The 18,892-nt window shown below is 37.1% G+C and overlaps 1 protein-coding gene across 1 annotated transcript in view; it reads right to left on the bottom strand.

The window, feature by feature from the left end:
- The window catches only part of Ino80 (chromatin-remodeling ATPase INO80), a 176,831-nt gene that overhangs the window by 153,817 nt on the left and 4,122 nt on the right, over window positions 1-18,892 (bottom strand). Inside the window, exons 3-13 of the mRNA XM_089640150.1 lie at window positions 17,245-17,440; window positions 14,326-14,463; window positions 12,393-12,589; window positions 10,620-10,809; window positions 9,961-10,140; window positions 6,780-7,035; window positions 5,286-5,432; window positions 2,545-2,685; window positions 1,725-1,846; window positions 1,244-1,533; window positions 533-813 (exon numbers count right to left, since the gene is read on the bottom strand). Coding sequence (XP_089496276.1) covers window positions 533-813; window positions 1,244-1,533; window positions 1,725-1,846; window positions 2,545-2,685; window positions 5,286-5,432; window positions 6,780-7,035; window positions 9,961-10,140; window positions 10,620-10,809; window positions 12,393-12,589; window positions 14,326-14,463; window positions 17,245-17,440 — 2,138 coding nt within the window. The remainder of the gene's footprint in view (window positions 1-532; window positions 814-1,243; window positions 1,534-1,724; window positions 1,847-2,544; window positions 2,686-5,285; window positions 5,433-6,779; window positions 7,036-9,960; window positions 10,141-10,619; window positions 10,810-12,392; window positions 12,590-14,325; window positions 14,464-17,244; window positions 17,441-18,892) is intronic.

The raw sequence follows: 18,892 nt of genomic DNA, 5'->3' as shown, positions 1-18,892 counted from the left end.
GAGCTTTAAGTTGATGAAATAAAACCAACAAATCAAAATATAATGAATTATCGTTTCTATATCTCACGTTATAATAATTAATAAACTTCCCGTGGAAAAACAGAGCCTTTTTTCATTTCTAATAAAATGACAGCCAATTCGCATTATAACATAGGATGATGAGGAAAATGACGACGAAATTCACACTGCGTTAAAACAACAGCGGAAATTGGTCAAATAATCAGTAACAATAATTCAGGCGTTCTTCAACTAATTCTCTTTCTGTCTACAACATGAATGTCAAAGCACAATGGCATTTGACGCCATTGGCAAAAATTATGGCACATTCACATTATGACATTACTTTTGCCCCACTCTGTACATGCCGGAATTTTTAGTATTCTTACAAAACCTATAAACATAATAATAACATGCGTGGGGTATCTAAGGGATTCTTTTTTGGATCTTGGCATGTTAAAGGCGAGCTGACAGATTTAGCACTTTGGTTATATGTTCACCATCGTAAGGTTAAGAACATAAAAAAGGAACTCACCTTTTGTAGCAAATGAATCCGTAAATAATAGCCCCTCCCAAGTTGGGCTGTCTGTTTTACTGAATTTTATAGTGTTTCCATTCGGGCAAATTATTAGTTTGTGTTTTTTCAGCACACCATCGTAATAGCAATTATTATAGCCGGTTTCTTTGGGAGCGCGGCGAAAAGACGAGCAAACATCTCTTTTACTAACTTCAGTGTGGTCTTTTTTCTCTGACCACCAAGTGTGTCGATGTCGTATTTTGTCCAAACACTTATACACGGCTAACATGTAATTAATTCTGAAAGAAAAGAAAACACATTCTGAGTAGATCCCATTTATAATTTGTTGCTAAAGGAATAGGGCAAGTGTCTGATCAATCAACAGATCAATTCACTAAACATTTACACATATCTCAGGGCAATACTGAAAATATCTACGACTCTTGCTATTTCAGTAATGCGGCGTAATAATGTAGCACATTGAAGGTTCTATTCAAGTTCTATTATTATTTCAGTTTTGTGAAACAACTAGCCTATAATGATATAATAACAGAACTTGAATATAACCTTCATAGAACTTTACATTGACCATAGAATAAACAATAACACAAGAAGTGCCTAAACCCAGTTTACAAAATAATTGGATCACGAAACACACCCACAAGGCACTTCTTGTTTTATTCTTTATTCTATGGCATTGACAATGTACATGTTTACTTTTATACTTACAAACAATACCATTCCCCTAAAGTAATATTACTGATTTCTTCAGCTGATATGTCAATAAATCTTGTAAAGCTAAAAATACCCCCTCTTTCTTCGTCGTTAAATATATTCCTATGCACATATTCCTTTGCAAATATAGAAAACTTATTGTACAGCAGGTGGAGCTTAGAGGGTAAGGGTATCGTTAATGAGGTAGTATCGGCTATTAATTTTGGAACTAAAAACTCTTCCGTGGGAATGAAGAGTGGCGATTTTACATCCCTCCTTTCAAAAAGTTCGGGATGGTTGCAAACCTGAAACAAAACAAACAGTTAATGGTTGCAAAAGAGAAATGAAGTTCAGGACGGTTGCAAACCTAAAACAAAATGTTCAGGATGATTGCACACCTGAAAGCAGAGTGATGATTGGTCCTTTATGGGCCAGTCATAAAATTCTTTATTAAATCCATCATATTTTTAATAATTTATTAAGTCTGGGTACTCACCTTTCGAAATTGCATGACTAGATTCATAAGATTAGATGTGAAATTTTTATCTACATTGTGCCCTGGTTCTCCTCCCACTGAATAGTGAAGGAGGTCGTCAATCTTTATCTTCTTCTTCAGAGCTTCAAACAAAAAGAAAAACATTAATACACTTTCCAGATCCCGATAAACCCGGGCACTCCTGTTTAATCACCAAAGGTAGCGAATCACACGGGGTGACCTATGGACAGAGATGTTGGTTGTCCAATAAATGGTCGGGGGTAAAGTGCACTAACTTCGCGAAGTGATTCTGCATGATAGTACAAGTTAAAAAAATAAATGACCTTTCAAAAATTCCAACTTTTAGGGGTACTTCTCAGACTGGCATTATTATTATGCATTGTTACTAAATCTACCGTCCCGCGCCCACTCGCTGCCGTCCCGTCAATCATGCGTCTGTATTAATATATATTATATGTACTTGGTTCTCAAAACATCAATACATGTGCGATTTATAAAATTCCCATACATGTGTCCTGTAGTCGATCAATAATTTGTTAACAATTTAACACTTCTAGGCACTGTTTATATTTTATACCAATAAATAGGGATGCCGCTGGTCCAACCAGTCACTTATCCGACAACTTTCTTGGTCATTGTTTCATTGGCAAATCCTTACCTGAAGTACCTTCAAGAGGAAGCAGTCAATGTCACTGGCATGAGCAACATGGGTGTCCGTACAGAGATATTTACAAAATAAACAATTCAGTTGCAGATGTGAAACTTATGTATATATAACATAAAACTTATTTGTAAAGTAACAAAACCAAACCAGTCTTACCGAAATACAGAAGCCTTTGGCGTGTGGTCAATGGACAATACACCATTACTTCAATTTTGTCCGAAAGCTCGTTCTCTACATCTTTCTTTATCCGCCGTAACATGAATGGTTTTAAAATCATGTGGAGACGTGAGAGATGCTCTGCAAATATAAGTGTTCAGATCAGAAAAGAATATCACTACATAATAGACATGTTATATTAAGGATTTGTATTATATGTATGGTTTCGGTAAAAAGAGTATTCTCCAGTTTTTCAATTAGTGAAAAAATTAACATTTTCATTTTTCTAACCAAATAAAAACCATCTGTGAATGCCTACGTTATATATGTATGGCGTATAACTTTGTTAATTTGAAATTCACTGAAAGAATGAAAACTAATTAATAATTAAGAAATTTACTGCCAATCAGAACTCAAAAAATAAAGAACGCCGCCGAAATCGAATACATATCAAGTTAATTAACATTAATATACAATTCGAGTTTCTCTTCCCCTATGGCAATTTCAACAAAATCGGTTTGAGAGCTCCAAAATTTCAAGATTACCATTTACATTTATGTATATAATATCATTTTGGATACATATTTTGTTCATAGGCATATCATAATTATCAAATTTTTATAAAAGCCAAAAGGAACCGCTTCCACAAACAGCCGGTTCCTTGGAAAAATAATATGGGGCGATCCAGCGGCAGCAGTCACCGGGACAAAATACTATGGGGCGATCCAGCGGCAGCAGTCACCGGGACAAAATACTATGGGGCGATCCAGCGGCAGCAGTCACCGGGACAAAATACTATGGGGCGATCCAGCGGCAGCAGTCACCGGGACAAAATACTATGGGGCGATCCAGCGGCAGCAGTCACCGGGACAAAATACTATGGGGCGATCCAGCGGCAGCAGTCACCGGGACAAAATACTATGGGGCGATCCAGCGGCAGCAGTCACCGGGACAAAATACTATGGGGCGATCCAGCGGCAGCAGTCACCGGGACAAAATACTATGGGGCGATCCAGCGGCAGCAGTCACCGGGACAAAATACTATGGGGCGATCCAGCGGCAGCAGTCACCGGGACAAAATACTATGGGGCGATCCAGCGGCAGCAGTCACCGGGACAAAATACTATGGGGCGATCCAGCGGCAGCAGTCACCGGGACAAAATACTATGGGGCGATCCAGCGGCAGCAGTCACCGGGACAAAATACTATGGGGCGATCCAGCGGCAGCAGTCACCGGGACAAAATACTATGGGGCGATCCAGCGGCAGCAGTCACCGGGACAAAATACTATGGGGCGATCCAGCGGCAGCAGTCACCGGGACAAAATACTATGGGGCGATCCAGCGGCAGCAGTCACCGGGACAAAATACTATGGGGCGATCCAGCGGCAGCAGTCACCGGGACAAAATACTATGGGGCGATCCAGCGGCAGCAGTCACCGGGACAAAATACTATGGGGCGATCCAGCGGCAGCAGTCACCGGGACAAAATACTATGGGGCGATCCAGCGGCAGCAGTCACCGGGACAAAATACTATGGGGCGATCCAGCGGCAGCAGTCACCGGGACAAAATACTATGGGGCGATCCAGCGGCAGCAGTCACCGGGACAAAATACTATGGGGCGATCCAGCGGCAGCAGTCACCGGGACAAAATACTATGGGGCGATCCAGCGGCAGCAGTCACCGGGACAAAATACTATGGGGCGATCCAGCGGCAGCAGTCACCGGGACAAAATACTATGGGGCGATCCAGCGGCAGCAGTCACCGGGACAAAATACTATGGGGCGATCCAGCGGCAGCAGTCACCGGGACAAAATACTATGGGGCGATCCAGCGGCAGCAGTCACCGGGACAAAATACTATGGGGCGATCCAGCGGCAGCAGTCACCGGGACAAAATACCGTGACAGGAACGTACATGAAGTTTGGTTCATAAGATAGATTTTTCCTTTTCAATTTTTATATTTGACTTTGGAAAACATAATGTTTGATTAGACATTTATCTTTTTGATCTTCTGATTCGAAATTTTTGATATTTTGGGAAAATTGGTCTGATAACAGGTCGGGGACGTTTTTAAAAGAGTTTAATCTTTTTGATATTATGTGTAGTTTGGAAATTTTTGATTCAGAAAAAAAATTCTGTCGAGAAAATTGTAAATCGGAAAATTTTCTCTCCGAAAATTGCTAATAAATAGCTCTGAATATTTATAAAAAAACATTTATCTTTTCGATATGCGTAAAGTTTGGAAATTTTTATTCTTCTGAAAAAAAGATTCTGGGAAAATTGGCTGGGAAATTATTATAAAAACATTTGATCAATCAAAAATTTTTGATCCTTGAAAAAAATAATTCTGAAATTTTTTACTGGAAAAATGGAAAAAATTGCTAGTTAGAACTGTGAACCAAAAAAACTGAAAATTATGATCACGTAATCTCACGGTAACAGTCAATATGAGTTAGGATGATTTGACCGGTCAGTGACTGAGTTGACATCGCGTTTGAGTCCCAACCTAGTGTGTACAATTCCTCGGCTGGCTAAGTCCTCCATCACAACACAAGTAACATTTTCCACTTTCTGTGGTGGTAGTAGGATATTTTCAAATATTTTCAGGTTAGGGAAAGTTTGTCTTTCTTTAAAAAAAAATGTTTATTTTCACTAAACTCCTTGAAACTATGTTAGAGAGATTTTTTTTTTCAGAGTAAACATAATAATAAAAAAATATTGGGTTTAGAAACTCACTTTCGTCAATGGCAGTTTTGTTCTCAGCATGACTTTCAATGTCCTTGGAGAACCACTCATTAAACTCGTCGTGCGAATCAAACAAAGTTGGCATGATGAAATGCAGGAGGGCCCATAGTTCCGCCATGCTGTTTTGTATTGGAGTACCTGAAAGAAATTTAAATAATAGGTTGTAGATTGTGCATTTATGGAGCTGGCATTTCAGCACTTTTACATGATTGTATCAATTTTAAAAATATAATCACAGTGTTGGCCAAACTTTTTTGCTTCACGGCACACTTTTGAATGGGATTTTTTATTAGTATGTATAGAATTTTATTATTTTATCAACATATACATAGGTGGTTATAATTTTATTAGTGCGAAGGATGCAATTGATTTTTAGAAAGAATTTTGTGAAAATGTGGCTTTAAATTAGATAAACAAACATGTAACTCCTCATCTATCACCTATAATCACTCTCGTTTTTGGATTTCATTTCCACTCAGGTCCAAATGGCAACAGAGATTTAATTGCTGCTGTAGCCATTCGAGGATATTGACTCAAAAGCGATATCCAAAATTCTGACAACTCTAGCTTAGAAAATGAAGCTTTGAGCATAGGGTCATTTATTAGATCTAATAAAATTTCCTCCTCTGTTAGTATCAGGTGGGTAGTCAAATCTTGCAAATGGATTGATGATCCACTGGTACTTTGATAATCAAGTGATGTAAAATGATGCAGAAAGGAGTTCTAATGTCCTCTGCAAGTCTGGCAAATTTTTTAATTTGTTTGGGGAAGAATGGGAAGCTGCAAATTTTTAACTTTTCTGGTTCACAGTTCTAACTTTCAGTAAAAGATTTTAATTTTCCTATAATTGTAATATGTAATATTTTAGTTGGCTCCTTGCAGGCTTGAATTTAAATTGTTTAACACCTCAAAACGATCACTAAGAAATGTTACTTCTAACCACCAATCGTCCTCGTGAAGAAAATCATATCTTATATTTTCAGCATCAAAGGAAGAAATTATTTCTGTTCACAAAGAGATAAATCATGATAGCACTTTTCTTTTTGAAAGCCAACATACTTCAGTATGAAGCAGCAAACACTTAAAAGTCAGAATCCATATTTTAACACAGTAATGCAACGGGGGGAATTTGATTTTGATGCATATATACCAGCGTCACTGTATCCCTGTCTGGCGTGGACGAATATGTACGAATGTGACAAATATTTATTTGATTATGTAGATGTTGAATTTATTTAGATAGATATTGATAGATAGATGTTGATGATAGATGTTAAATAGATGTTGAATTGAAGAAATTTTAAATTAATAGGTATTATTTAAAATGAACAATTTTGAGGCTTCTTCCTTCGAGGCACACCTGAGACTTCTAGCGACACACTAGCATGCTGCGGAACACAGTTTGGCTGACACTGTTCTGTCACAGGAATAAGAAAAATATATTTTTTAAATACACCAACGTGAATAAAAAACATTTTAGCTCACCAGAAAGCAGCAATCTATTCCGGCAGCTGAATCCGAGCAGAAGCTTCCATCTCTGTGATCCCGAGGACTTGATGGCCTGTGCCTCGTCCAGGATCATGTGCTGCCACTTGATGCGGTTCATGTACTTGATATCAGCCACCACGATCTGGTACGACGTAATTACCACGTGGAAGGCGGCCTCGCGCGTGTGCAGGTCGCGCCTCTCCCAGAATTGACGCAGGATCTTACGCTCGTTCGGGTTACCCCAGTATGGCACCTGGAAAAAAAATTGACAAAATGAACGAACTCACTAACCATTAAGGTGGGTCATTTAAAAAAAAATGATAATTTTAGATTCTGTTAGTGATAAAAGGGTGCCAAATGGGTTCAAACCGACGTGTTTAAAATTTTTTAAATTTCTGATACGATCTTCTTCCTCCGGATTCACTTCAAAGTTTTGAAAATTTTCATTTTTAGAGGTATTTTCTAGTGTGTATAAAAGTTACTACGAATCTTTTATACTATATTTTTTGTAATATTCTATGGAAAATATGGTACGTATTTACGAATTCATTTACAAAAAATCCGAGTTTTGATTATTAGTGGCTCGAGGTGAGGGCGGGGGAAGCACCGATTGCACTAAGCGCAGCGACTCTGCGTAACCGACGTCGGAGTTTGGAGTTTGGAGTCAGTATCGCTACGGCTCTTTAAGCGGTAGGTCGCGTTGCACAAGTTTTCGCAATGGAACGTACTCGGAATGCGTTAAAAAGTCCCATATTTGGTGAAATTTGCGACGTTAAAGACAATGTTTTACCAACTTATTGTGATGTTATGAAGTTTTTTGAGTGGACCAGGCATCAAATAAAATTAAATCAAGAGACCAAACTAGAACCCAAATTTCAGCAATTAGAGTGTACTGTGACAGCACGAATTGAAGAAATATGGAGAAAGGCTTCTATTCCCATCGTTACACACTCGCGAGTAGCACGCATGTTGAGGTCATATCATTTTAAATGCAAAAGCCTTCTTAAGTCACATCCTAAAATTCCGGAGAAAAAAATGGAGGAATTCCGTCGCAGAAGTAAAGTGCTGTTTGATATTTCATCTTGCAAATGCAAAGATTTCAGTACATGTGACTGTCCTAAAGATAAAAAATACCTGTAAATGAACAGAATTTCATTAGTGACCAACGTACTACACGAAAAATGATAATAGGAAATGTGGATACCGCTACAACAAAACGAATGAAAACTCACTCCGTTGAAAAGAAAGCTTCTGAAGCAAAAATCCTTGCGTACGTCTAAAAAGGAAAGCACAGATAATCCAACTACCTCTCTAATCGATATTTCCACGTCTTATGCATCAAATGAATCCGATTGCAATGATGTTTTCAAACCAAATGTTGTATCTCAAATGCCTCAGAAGCAGGCTGCGGTCACTATTGATTATTCTACACTGTCGAAAACTTGTGATAGATATGGAGTTTCGGATAGAGCAGCGGCAGCCATTGCCTCAGCAGTTCTGTATGACATCAAGTCTAATATTCCAGTTATTGACAAAAGTAAACTTCGCAGAGAACGAAAGAAACAAGGGAAAATATTAAGGCACAACACATAGTTGTTGTGCCTTAATATTTTCACACCCGCATTATATTTTGATGGCCGGAAAAATAAAACATTAATTATCAGGGAAAAAGGGGGGAGGCATTACAGAGAACTAATCATTGAAGAGCATATTTCAATGATAAAAGAGCCAGACTCAATATATTTGGGTTATATTGCACCAAACTCTGGCACGTCGAAAGTTATAGAAAGAACAATTGTCGAATATTTTTTAAAGGAAGAAATACCATTTGAACCATTAATGGCCATTGGATGTGACGGAACGAACGTGAACGTTGGAAAACATGGAGGTATAATACGTTTGCTTGAAAAACGTTTGGATAAACCATTGCAATGGATAATTTGCTTGCTTCACATGAACGAGTTACCATTTCGTCATTTGTTCACACATCTTGACGGTAAGACATCTGGACCTCAAACATATTCAGGGACAATAGGACTAGCTTTAGAAAACTGTGAAAAAAAGCCTATTGTTCATTTTCAGAAAATTGACGGAGAGTTGCCTGAATTATTAACTAAAGACCTAAGTACAGATCAGTTATATTTGTATAAAATCGTATCTGCAGTTACGGTGGGGGAATTACCTGAAGATTTAGGCCACAAATCTCCTGGAAAAATGCCTCATGCCAGATGGCTTACGCGTGTTAACCGAATTCTTCGTCTTTATGTTGCAACGGAAGCTCCTACAGAGAATCTTATTATTTTAGCAACGTACGTTGTTAAAGTTTATGCTCCGACTTGGTTCAGTATTAAAACTCATCCCACCTGTAAAGATGGAGCACGTCACCTATGGCAGCTAATTTCAGCGTCTAGATACTTATCCCCTGAACTAAAAACTATAATTGATCCAGTCATAGAAAGAAACAGTTACTTCGCACACCCCGAAAATTTACTACTTGCAATGTAAACTGACCCTCACAAGCATATCCGGGAATTAGCTGCGCGTCGTGTTCTAAAAGCACGCAGTAAGAAACTAAGTAAAACAAGGCTGTTCCAACTTCCAAACATAAACCTCGATGCATCATATTACTACGACCTTATTAATTGGCAGCAAAATGTAACCGAACCCCCAATACTGAAGAATATATCGGATGAAGAACTTCAATTATTTGTAGCAGAAGGGGGAGAAGGTAAATTGCCTCTTCTGCGTCTGCCATGTCATACTCAAGCAGTTGAAAGAGCTGTAAAGACTGTTACTGAAGCCTTGACTACTTTATGTACGAAGTCTGCAAGAGAAGGTCTTATTAAGGCAAAGATTGAGTCTCTATCACAGGTACTCTTCAGTTATCCTGATTCTTTACATGGCTGGACTCAAGCATTTGATTCACTTGGTCGTGCTATGTCTTTCTTGGGTGTCCCCAACTTCTTCTACCATTCACTTCCAAGTCATATATTCTGCCTACAGTCCTTTCTTCGGTCATCCGCTCTATATGTTCAAACCATCTTAACTTTATCTATTTAATCTTAGCCTTGCATTCTTTCCAGAACTCCACATTTTGATCATGGTTTTACAATACATATGCCTCAGGGATCATTAAGAATTGTTTATTTTCAACCTAAAATCGAGGCATTAAACTCACCACTTTGAAATCAGGCACGAATCTCTGCATCTCCTGCTGCCAATTGTGCAGGGTGCTGGCCGGAGACACCACGAGGAAGGGCCCCCATACTCCAAGGCGCTCCGCGACGTGGCAAAGGAAAGCGATGCACTGCACCGTCTTGCCAAGCCCCATCTCGTCGGCTAGTATGCCGCTGATACCCTGCAATTCAATGATTGTGTTACTTAAAATAAATGTCACCTATATAACCTATTTTACACTATGCATTCCTGCAAGAATTTCACTATTGACTGACAATATAATGAATATAGTGATAATAATATATAAAGCAAGGATAAGCAAGAGAGTACAGTCAATTCTGTTTTACAAAGGTCTTTTTTTATACGATTTTGAATTAACACGGTCAACAACGCGTAATGGTAAAATCCGTTCCTATTAAAACCCTAGATTTTGCCCACCACAATAAAGTGATTTATTTTTAGACATCCTGGGGTGATTTTCGTGCAATTTAATCTCTGTATATCCCATTTTCTTATACACCAAGTACTGTATTTTTTTACATAATATTCTGTGAAATGTGTTAGTGTCACGCCATGTAAAAAGAAAAAAGGGGAAAAGAATATTTTATTAGAAAGGATATAAAACCCAGTTAATCCATCCAAAAAAAATACTATTATTACCTGATCGTATAAATTAGCCAGCCAGTTCATTCCTTTAAGCTGATACCCCTTCAAGGTGCCCCTGAAGAGTGAAGGTTGGGCATGTTCACCGCTGCTGCCGGGCAGACCACCGAGGAACCTGCTGGCGCGGGCCCTGTCTGTCTCAAAGGCATCCATGGCATTATGCTTTGCCTGCTCTTTCATCACCTCACTGGAATTATGAAATATAAATTATCATTTAAAAATGTAGATGGCGCCACTTCTGTCTACAGTTTGAGTATTACCAGGACCAATCTATGCATTAATTCATTACTAGAAGTTGTCAATTTGTTTTTTCTAACACTGATTGATATACGATACGAATGTACTACCCCGGCCATGAGCACTCCTGTCTAGGTGCAAACGGTACACCAGGGGCACTGATTTGTTAGGACTTGAAACACGTGCTCTGAGGAGAGGAAGGATGTTGGAGTTCAATCGACTGGTATACATGGCAAACTATTACAATATTGGAATTTAGGGTGAGCAGGAATAAGGGAATTGATTGAGCATTGTTTTGTTTTCCTTATATCTTCCTTCTTCTTGACTCTTTTTTTACTCTTCTGGACTCTTCTTGGCACTTCGTGGCTTGCCTTGACTTCTCTTGCACCTTCTTATCTCTTCTTGTCTATTCTTGGTTTTTCTTTGCTCTTCTTGGCTCTTCTTAACTCACCTCGACTCATCTTTCATCTTCTCCCCCCCCTCCTCTTGCTTCTTCTAGTCTCTTCTTGGTTTTTCTTGCTTCTTCTGGCTTCCTTTGCTTCTTCTTGACTCAACTTCTTGCGTCATCCTGCCCTCTCTTGGTCTTTCTTGGCTCTTCTTGCCCACTAAAATCTCTTCTCTCTTTTTATTGCTCTCCTTCTCCTACTCTTCTTGCATCTTCTCGTAGCCTCTCCCTGCTTCTTCCCAATTTCTCTTGACTCTTTGCGCCTCTTTTTGACTCTCCCTTGCCTCTTCATTCCTCCTGTTTCGTCTTCATTTCTTATATTGCCTCATCATGGCTCTTCTTGCAACTTCATGCGTCTCACGTTCTCTTTTTGCCTCTTCTTAACTCTTCTTGTTTTTTTGGCTCATCCATTTCTCTTCCGCTTATTTTTACCTCTTTTTTCCCCCCTTCTTCTCGATGCCTCTTTTTGTTTTTTCACTAGGTTCTTCAAGATAAACAAATTCTATTCACCAGTAAACAAATACGCAATTATGCGATGCCATCCGTGTGCTCGACATAACTTTGTTATTTTTTATTGCTATTGAAGTTACATTCCTTTAACACCGCTGTTCCAGGCCGCGAGAGCTTGGGGACATAATTATCTTAACATAAACTAATCGTCAAGCAATCAGCAAAAGCGAAATATGAGTGAGTCTTATCTCATTAGATGAAATCCTTTAGTCTCCTGTCGAATTCACTTGCAAACTATAACGCTATTTTTACCACTAAATGAGCACAATGCAAAATCAAATTGTAAAGCTTTCACTATAACAGTTATTTTGACACATTTCCAAAGACATTAGACAGGCTAAAGGAGCCACAGTTAGAAAAATAAATACACAAAGCGATAGCAAAACACGCCATGTCAGAATGAACCAAAACACACCATCTTGTTTTTTCTAACACTGATTGAGAGCATTTATTGATATTTGAGGCATCTGTCATTGCAGACAGTCCTAGTATTTAGACAGTCATAGAGCAACGCATGCCACTGGATGCTAGTGTATTCGTCCCATAAAATTAAAGTGCTAATATTTATTTGAACTCACACATCATAGGTATCCAAGTGTGCCAGGCTCCTTGGCCCGGTCTCCTCGTCCAGCTGACTGAGGATCCGCAGCTGGGAGGCGGGCGAAATGTCCTTGCCGATCTTGTGCGACATGAAATGGGCATACAGCTCTGTTTGTGTGATGAGGAAATTGAGTTTGCGCTGTTGCCTTTTCGCCTCGATAAACTCTACGTCCATCTGAAATGGGAAAAATAACATTATGTATTTTTGTTACTTATTTTTTATTATCTATTATTATCATTGAATGCTACAATGCAATGTGTTATTGGCAAACTTGTCCAATAAAACATTACATCAAACTATTATTAGTATATATCAGTAGTAGCCAAGTCGCAGTAGAGGCCCGTTACCAATTGTACTTCCGCTTCGCAATTGGAGAATTCTAAGAGTCAAAACGAAATAGGGGATGGGAAGATAAAACGGGAAGAGAAAGGTTGGTAAGAATCTGTTCAGATGCAGTTTCCAAACACTGTCAAAACCATTTCAAACAGTTTTCAATTTTGAAAGATAAAGTCGCTGTGAGTATCTTCTACTCTGGCAGAGTATAAAATATACAATAAAATTATTATTATTATTGTATATTTTGACAGCCTCCGTGGTTGAGTGGTTACGTTCCTTCTTTTGATGAAATTGTGTTTTACTCACTTAAACATTATTTATTGATCTTTGGGAAATTAACAGTTGGATTTTAAAAATTTTATATTACACCAAAAATAAAACCAATTATAGATTTCCTCCGTGTGTTTAACAGAAGTTTAACAGATAAAAACGAAAAATATAATATTATGACAGGATAATAGAAATAACAATAAGTTACTCATGACATCAGAAAAGCACACTTTTATGGACTTCATTTTTTTCAGCTCACAATTGAAAGTGTTCACTTTTGATATCATGTTCTTGGAATTATTACGTAGTCCGTTCAAGCAATTTACAGTTTTTTTTGCATAGATCCACTTCAAATAGGACAGAAGCACGCAGGTCCATTTAATTGAATTATATTTAGCAATTCCAGGCATTGAATATATTTTTTAACTAATTTATATAGGAATAAAGGTAACACAATGAATCCACGTGCATAAAGCATGCGACGCATCAGATATCTGGACAACTTACAATTCATACATTTTATATGAAAATAGATGTAAAAGCCAACTATTATTATTATTACAAGAACAACATTCATCCCACACAATGCATTCCTATGCTTCTCATTCAACGTCGTTCTGCGGTGTCCAGATCGGCAAGGGATGTGTGAAAGAAAGTGGCATTGGTGGGGAAGGTCTTCAAACAAATTGATTTGATCTTCAAGATTATGTTTTTTGGAGCTTGGCATTTACTGACAATTGTTGCTCGTTTTGTTGTTAAAATGGGACATAAATATCTGATAGATTTATTTTAATGTAAAATAAATTTACTATATTATACTGTAATTAATTGGCTGGAATTAGCTTAATATATACCCAATTCGTAGAAACATTAATTCGTAGTAACAATATTGTTACATTAAAATATAATCTTTGTGTTATTTTTATTATTTTGTAAAATGATTAACCTCAACACAGGCTTGTCTTAGTGAGGTTCCTAATTCTAACGTAAAAAAGACACAATGTAAAGAAATAATAAACAATTAGCTATCCACAATACTATTATTGAAATTTGCGTAGTGTGCGTAGGAAAACAGTTGGCACTATTGTGTGGTACTCACATATATATAAATAAAAAATTAAAAATATTTGTTCTCTAAAAATAAATTACTGTTTGATTGTCAGACAAAACTTTGTCTATAGAAAATATACAGCTCTAGGAAGGGAAGGGGGGGTTAGAAGAGCAATAACGAATAATCACACTCTATTTGGATTCTGCCTATGTTATAATAGAATAATATTAAAAAATAGCAAACAGAAGCAAACCTTTCTTTGTTCTTCTGCTTCCTTCTCCATCCTCCTTCTGGTCTCCCGCTCCACTCGGTCGTACCTCTTCCAGTACGCTTGCATCTCCCTGGTTAATCGCTTGCAGCGCCATATCGTCTCCTTCATGTTCTTCTGAGACTGTAAATACAAACAAACAATATGTGTAACCAAATGGGTCTTTTACATAATGTATAAAAATTAAACTGAAAACAATAGTATAACATAAATAAAAAGATTTTAAAAATAAAGCATTAAATACAATTTACTTGATAAGCTATTATCACACTAATTTTAAAGAACCGTGGAAATTTATATCTGATTAATAAAAAACAAAAAATTTTAAAAGATATTGTGAATAATTAAGCATGTGCATAAATGATCACTGGCTATTTACATTAACTAAAAAGTGCTGAATTAATTTGGATTTGAAAGTCAAAATTTAAATCGAAAATATCAGCGACATCTATTGTTCATTGCCTAGTTTATTGTATTCTCTCCATGACAGAATTGAAATAATATATTCCACCTAGTATAGAGGTACATGTAATGGCAACACATTTATAGCATCAGGGCGTGTTTATATAGTTTGGGGTACAATAGTGCACAGATGTCACAAGAATGCACAGATGTTACAAATAAAAAACAGTATAGGTTAACCTTTGGAATACTGAGCTCCCGAGACCTAATACCTCTGTCGTGCGCTGACTCAAAAATTTTGCACAACTGGCCGTGCATCAGATGATTTTATTTTCGAAATAACTTACTTGTTTTTTGCAAAATAAAGTGTTGGTAAATTGTACAGTATTACCAGATAATGTGTTTACACATAATATGTACTAGGAGCAGTTTCCCCATAATAGCTAAATATTTTCAGAGAAATGTTTTTTTTTTGTTATATATCGTTTTATACATATTCAGAGAAATGTTCATTTTCTCCCTTTCATGTTATAAAAAAATATATAATAAAGAAATATGAAAATTCAAGTTTTATTATATCGACTGTGATTTGGTAAAACCCTTCAAGCCACATTTTTTGGAAAAGTCACTTTTCAGTGGTTTTGTATAGAATAGTTATCATAGTACATGGTAAAGTAAATTTTACTGATTAAGGCATTTTTAATACTAAAAACTAAATTTTTGAGCAATTTATTATTAGGTTTTTTCGAGAAAACTGTACATAAAATTACACAACATTCAAATTTCTTAAAATTATAAATGGAATTATTTATTTTACATCAAAATTTAAAAAAATAAAAAAAAGCATTTTTTTATAAACTTCAAGATTTAGGCTGGCCGCATACATACGTTTTTCGTATTCGATTTCCGAATTCGTTTTCCGTATTTGGACATCCGAATGCACGGAATCAGTAGAAAATACATTAACTGCCGCACACGTTCGTTTTAGTTCCGAACGGAACAAATTCCTTACGCACGTTCCGAATGCGAGCCGGCGCGTTCGGAGAAACCGAATGGAAAAAACCTAATGACGTCATGTGGAACGCAGCTATTGCATACAGTTTGTTTGTGCCGACGCAAACGTACGGAAATTTCCGTTCGTAATTCAGTGTTGCCAACGGATCTTGACCTAATATCGCCGTTTCTCATACATAAGGTAGCGTAAAGTAGCCGAATTTGCTGTTAGGTGGGACATGTTTAAAATTGATGTTTTTACGTGAAAATAAAAATTTCGTATGTTTTTGAAGTAGCTTAATTGGCGACCAGTTGCCTTTTAGATTTTTTCGGCGCCGATTCTCGCTCCAAGTAGCCTAAATGGCGATATATTGCCCTTGTTGGCAACACTGGTACTGACGTTTATACATTCCGAATGAAGAAAAACGAATGTTTGCGCTAGTCTCACGGAATTCCGAATACGGAAAACGAATTCGGAAATCGAATACGGAAAACGTATGTATGCGGCCAGCCTTATAATTAGTTTTATGAATCTGGAAAAATTCATTTTTATTATCTCTTGTAAAATTTTATTATATACCATACCACAGTTGATATTATCCATAAAGTTAAATAAGTGCTTGTTAAAAAAGCAATTAGGCTTAAAATATGATTAATCTAAAGTTAATAGTCCAAGCGATGACCGTAAAAATCCCATCCCATAGGCCACATGAACCAAATTAGTACTGGGCTTTAACCCCAAATAAGATTAGTTAAAAAAACGCATTCATCCAGATTTCGGCCCTGTAAACGCAGGTTCTGTCAGTTTTTGTTATTGTACATATGTAATTAGTTTTGTCTCTTTTTTATAAATACAGTGAGCTCCCTTAAAACTCACTTATTTCATACGTGGGACTAATCAGTTATTTCAGAACTATCTTTCAGAGCCAGTATATGTTCACATGTGTATATGTGATTGTCACCAAAAGTTGATAGAATGCATCGTCATCAACAACGAGTCTATCTGCCGAGTTTCGGCTCGATCGGATGTTGGAAAGGGGGTTAATTTCCACTTGCAAGATTTACATTCATTCGTTCACTTTCCCGTAAATAAATACAGTACCAAAAATCATATAAATTTTGGAGAATGACGCAATAGAAAATTTGAAATATCAGCTGATTGACTGTTCCATTTGAAACGAAAAGCAAATACTCTTCTCCCATTGTTTATTTTGTTGCCAATCGAATAACATTTATTTTAGTAAGCCACAAATATTTTTTCCAATGGAAAATCCAATGAAAAGAAAGTATGTTCTGAGTGTGCCTATCGGCCACGGCAGCGTTCTGGCACTTCCGGCATACGAGCGGTTAATCCATACCCATTTTCAAATCCCTTTTGTATTGTTTCCGTTAAATTGGACAAACAAAATCAGATGGTTGGTAGGCCGTTTAGATTAGATTTAGTTCTCGAGCCATATTCTACACTTCCAATTGCGAAGAATAAATTTAATTTAACTATGGTCAAATAACCTGCATAGCCTTCTGCCTATGATGCTTGGTGCACAGGGCGGCCATCCTCTTGCAGTTCTGCAGGGTGTCCTTGTGAGCAGCCGCCCTGGTCCTCTGCACCTTGCCCAGCTCCTTCTTGCCCATCAGTTGCCAGAGCTTCCGTCTTCTGGCGGCCAGGACTTCGGGCTTCTTGGCCATGGCTGCTTTCTTGCGGGCCCTGCGAGAAGGAAAAAACATGATATACACCATTCTTAACCCTTATGAAGTAAGTAACTATATGAAGTACAAGGTCAGAATCGCTTGTGTTATAATGTCAAATAGAAACTACTTTGTATTTGATGTACGCAGCTTCTCTCGACGCCTTTGAAATAAATTATCTATGATATTTATAGTTTATACTATAAGTAATGTGTTTTGATAAATACAATTAATTTATGCTTAAGATAAACTCGTACAAATTGATTATTATTATGATAGTTGTTTCCCCAAACTGGAGATATGTTTGTAGATAAAGTTATGTAGCTATTCTGGGGAAATGTCTCATGATATTAAAATAAGAAATATATATGAATATTAAGATAATATTATCTGGTAAACAGAAAATAATAGCAAAATTAAATAGATATTTGAGCAAAACTCATTTTTCTATTCTTCATTATAAACACCCAATAAACTGCCAAAGCGGTTTGTCAGCAATCAAGGCAATTTCTATAATACACTATAAGATAATATTTTGAGTGAATAATCACTTCTTCCAGTGTACAAGTCCATCTATCGAGTTGGTTAATACATATCGCACCTCCGGTGCTAAACTGTCACTTATGCAAGTTTTGTCAAAATTGATCTAAGTATGAGAAAAAATAACTTATGTACCTCTTTACTTGGTGTGTCATCGTCGTTTGTGTAGTGCGTATAATTTCCGCGTGAGGGTAGTTATGTCGTTATGGTTTTGGTGCAAATCTAACCTCCACTGGGAGAAACAACGTTTGATTGGTTAGTTGCGCGCGGCAGTCCGCACGAATAGCAGTCTCCTGGAGCTACAACGCCACTAAGGTAATTATGACAATTCATTTTTATGATTTTGGAGCAATAACAACACTTAAGTTGGTTGTGACATGAAATAATAAAGATACTTGTGAACGTAGTGACATTGTTTCCCCAACCCTTATGTTTTATGGTATAAAGTTTTCGTTCGATTAACAATTGTGACAATGTTCCTGATTCGTGGGGCGAAGAAGACTGGTAAACCATTTGTTGTAAAAGAAATGAATTACGATGATTTCTTTGATTTGAAGTCACTTGAGGAAAACATGAAGTTCAATATAGCAAAAATTTAAACGGAGATGTAATCAAAACTGGTGATATTAAATGCATTAAATTCACAAAGAATTGTGAAAATTACCAATATCGAACAACTTACAAAACTAAAAACTGGGAGGAAGCAAAAGCTATAATTCAACCAAGAGGAAAAAATTTACGCGGAAGTAGAGGCAACGCCCAAAGAATAGATGACATTCCCTTCAAGCAAGCATACACTTCAAAAATACCAATTACAGAACGCAAAAAGCGTGATTTATTGCAATTAGTGGAGGCAAATATCATACCAAGATACTATGAAAGTTTCTATAATGATATCATTTAATTTTTTGTGCTTCTAACATTCTATAAA

Source organism: Hesperophylax consimilis, chromosome 15 (genome assembly GCF_061612785.1).
Source record: "Hesperophylax consimilis isolate HC1 chromosome 15, BYU_Hcon_1.0, whole genome shotgun sequence".
Taxonomy (NCBI): domain Eukaryota; kingdom Metazoa; phylum Arthropoda; class Insecta; order Trichoptera; family Limnephilidae; genus Hesperophylax; species Hesperophylax consimilis.
The sequence above is the reverse complement of the archived record's forward strand: the minus strand, read 5'-3'. Positions and strand labels throughout refer to the sequence as shown.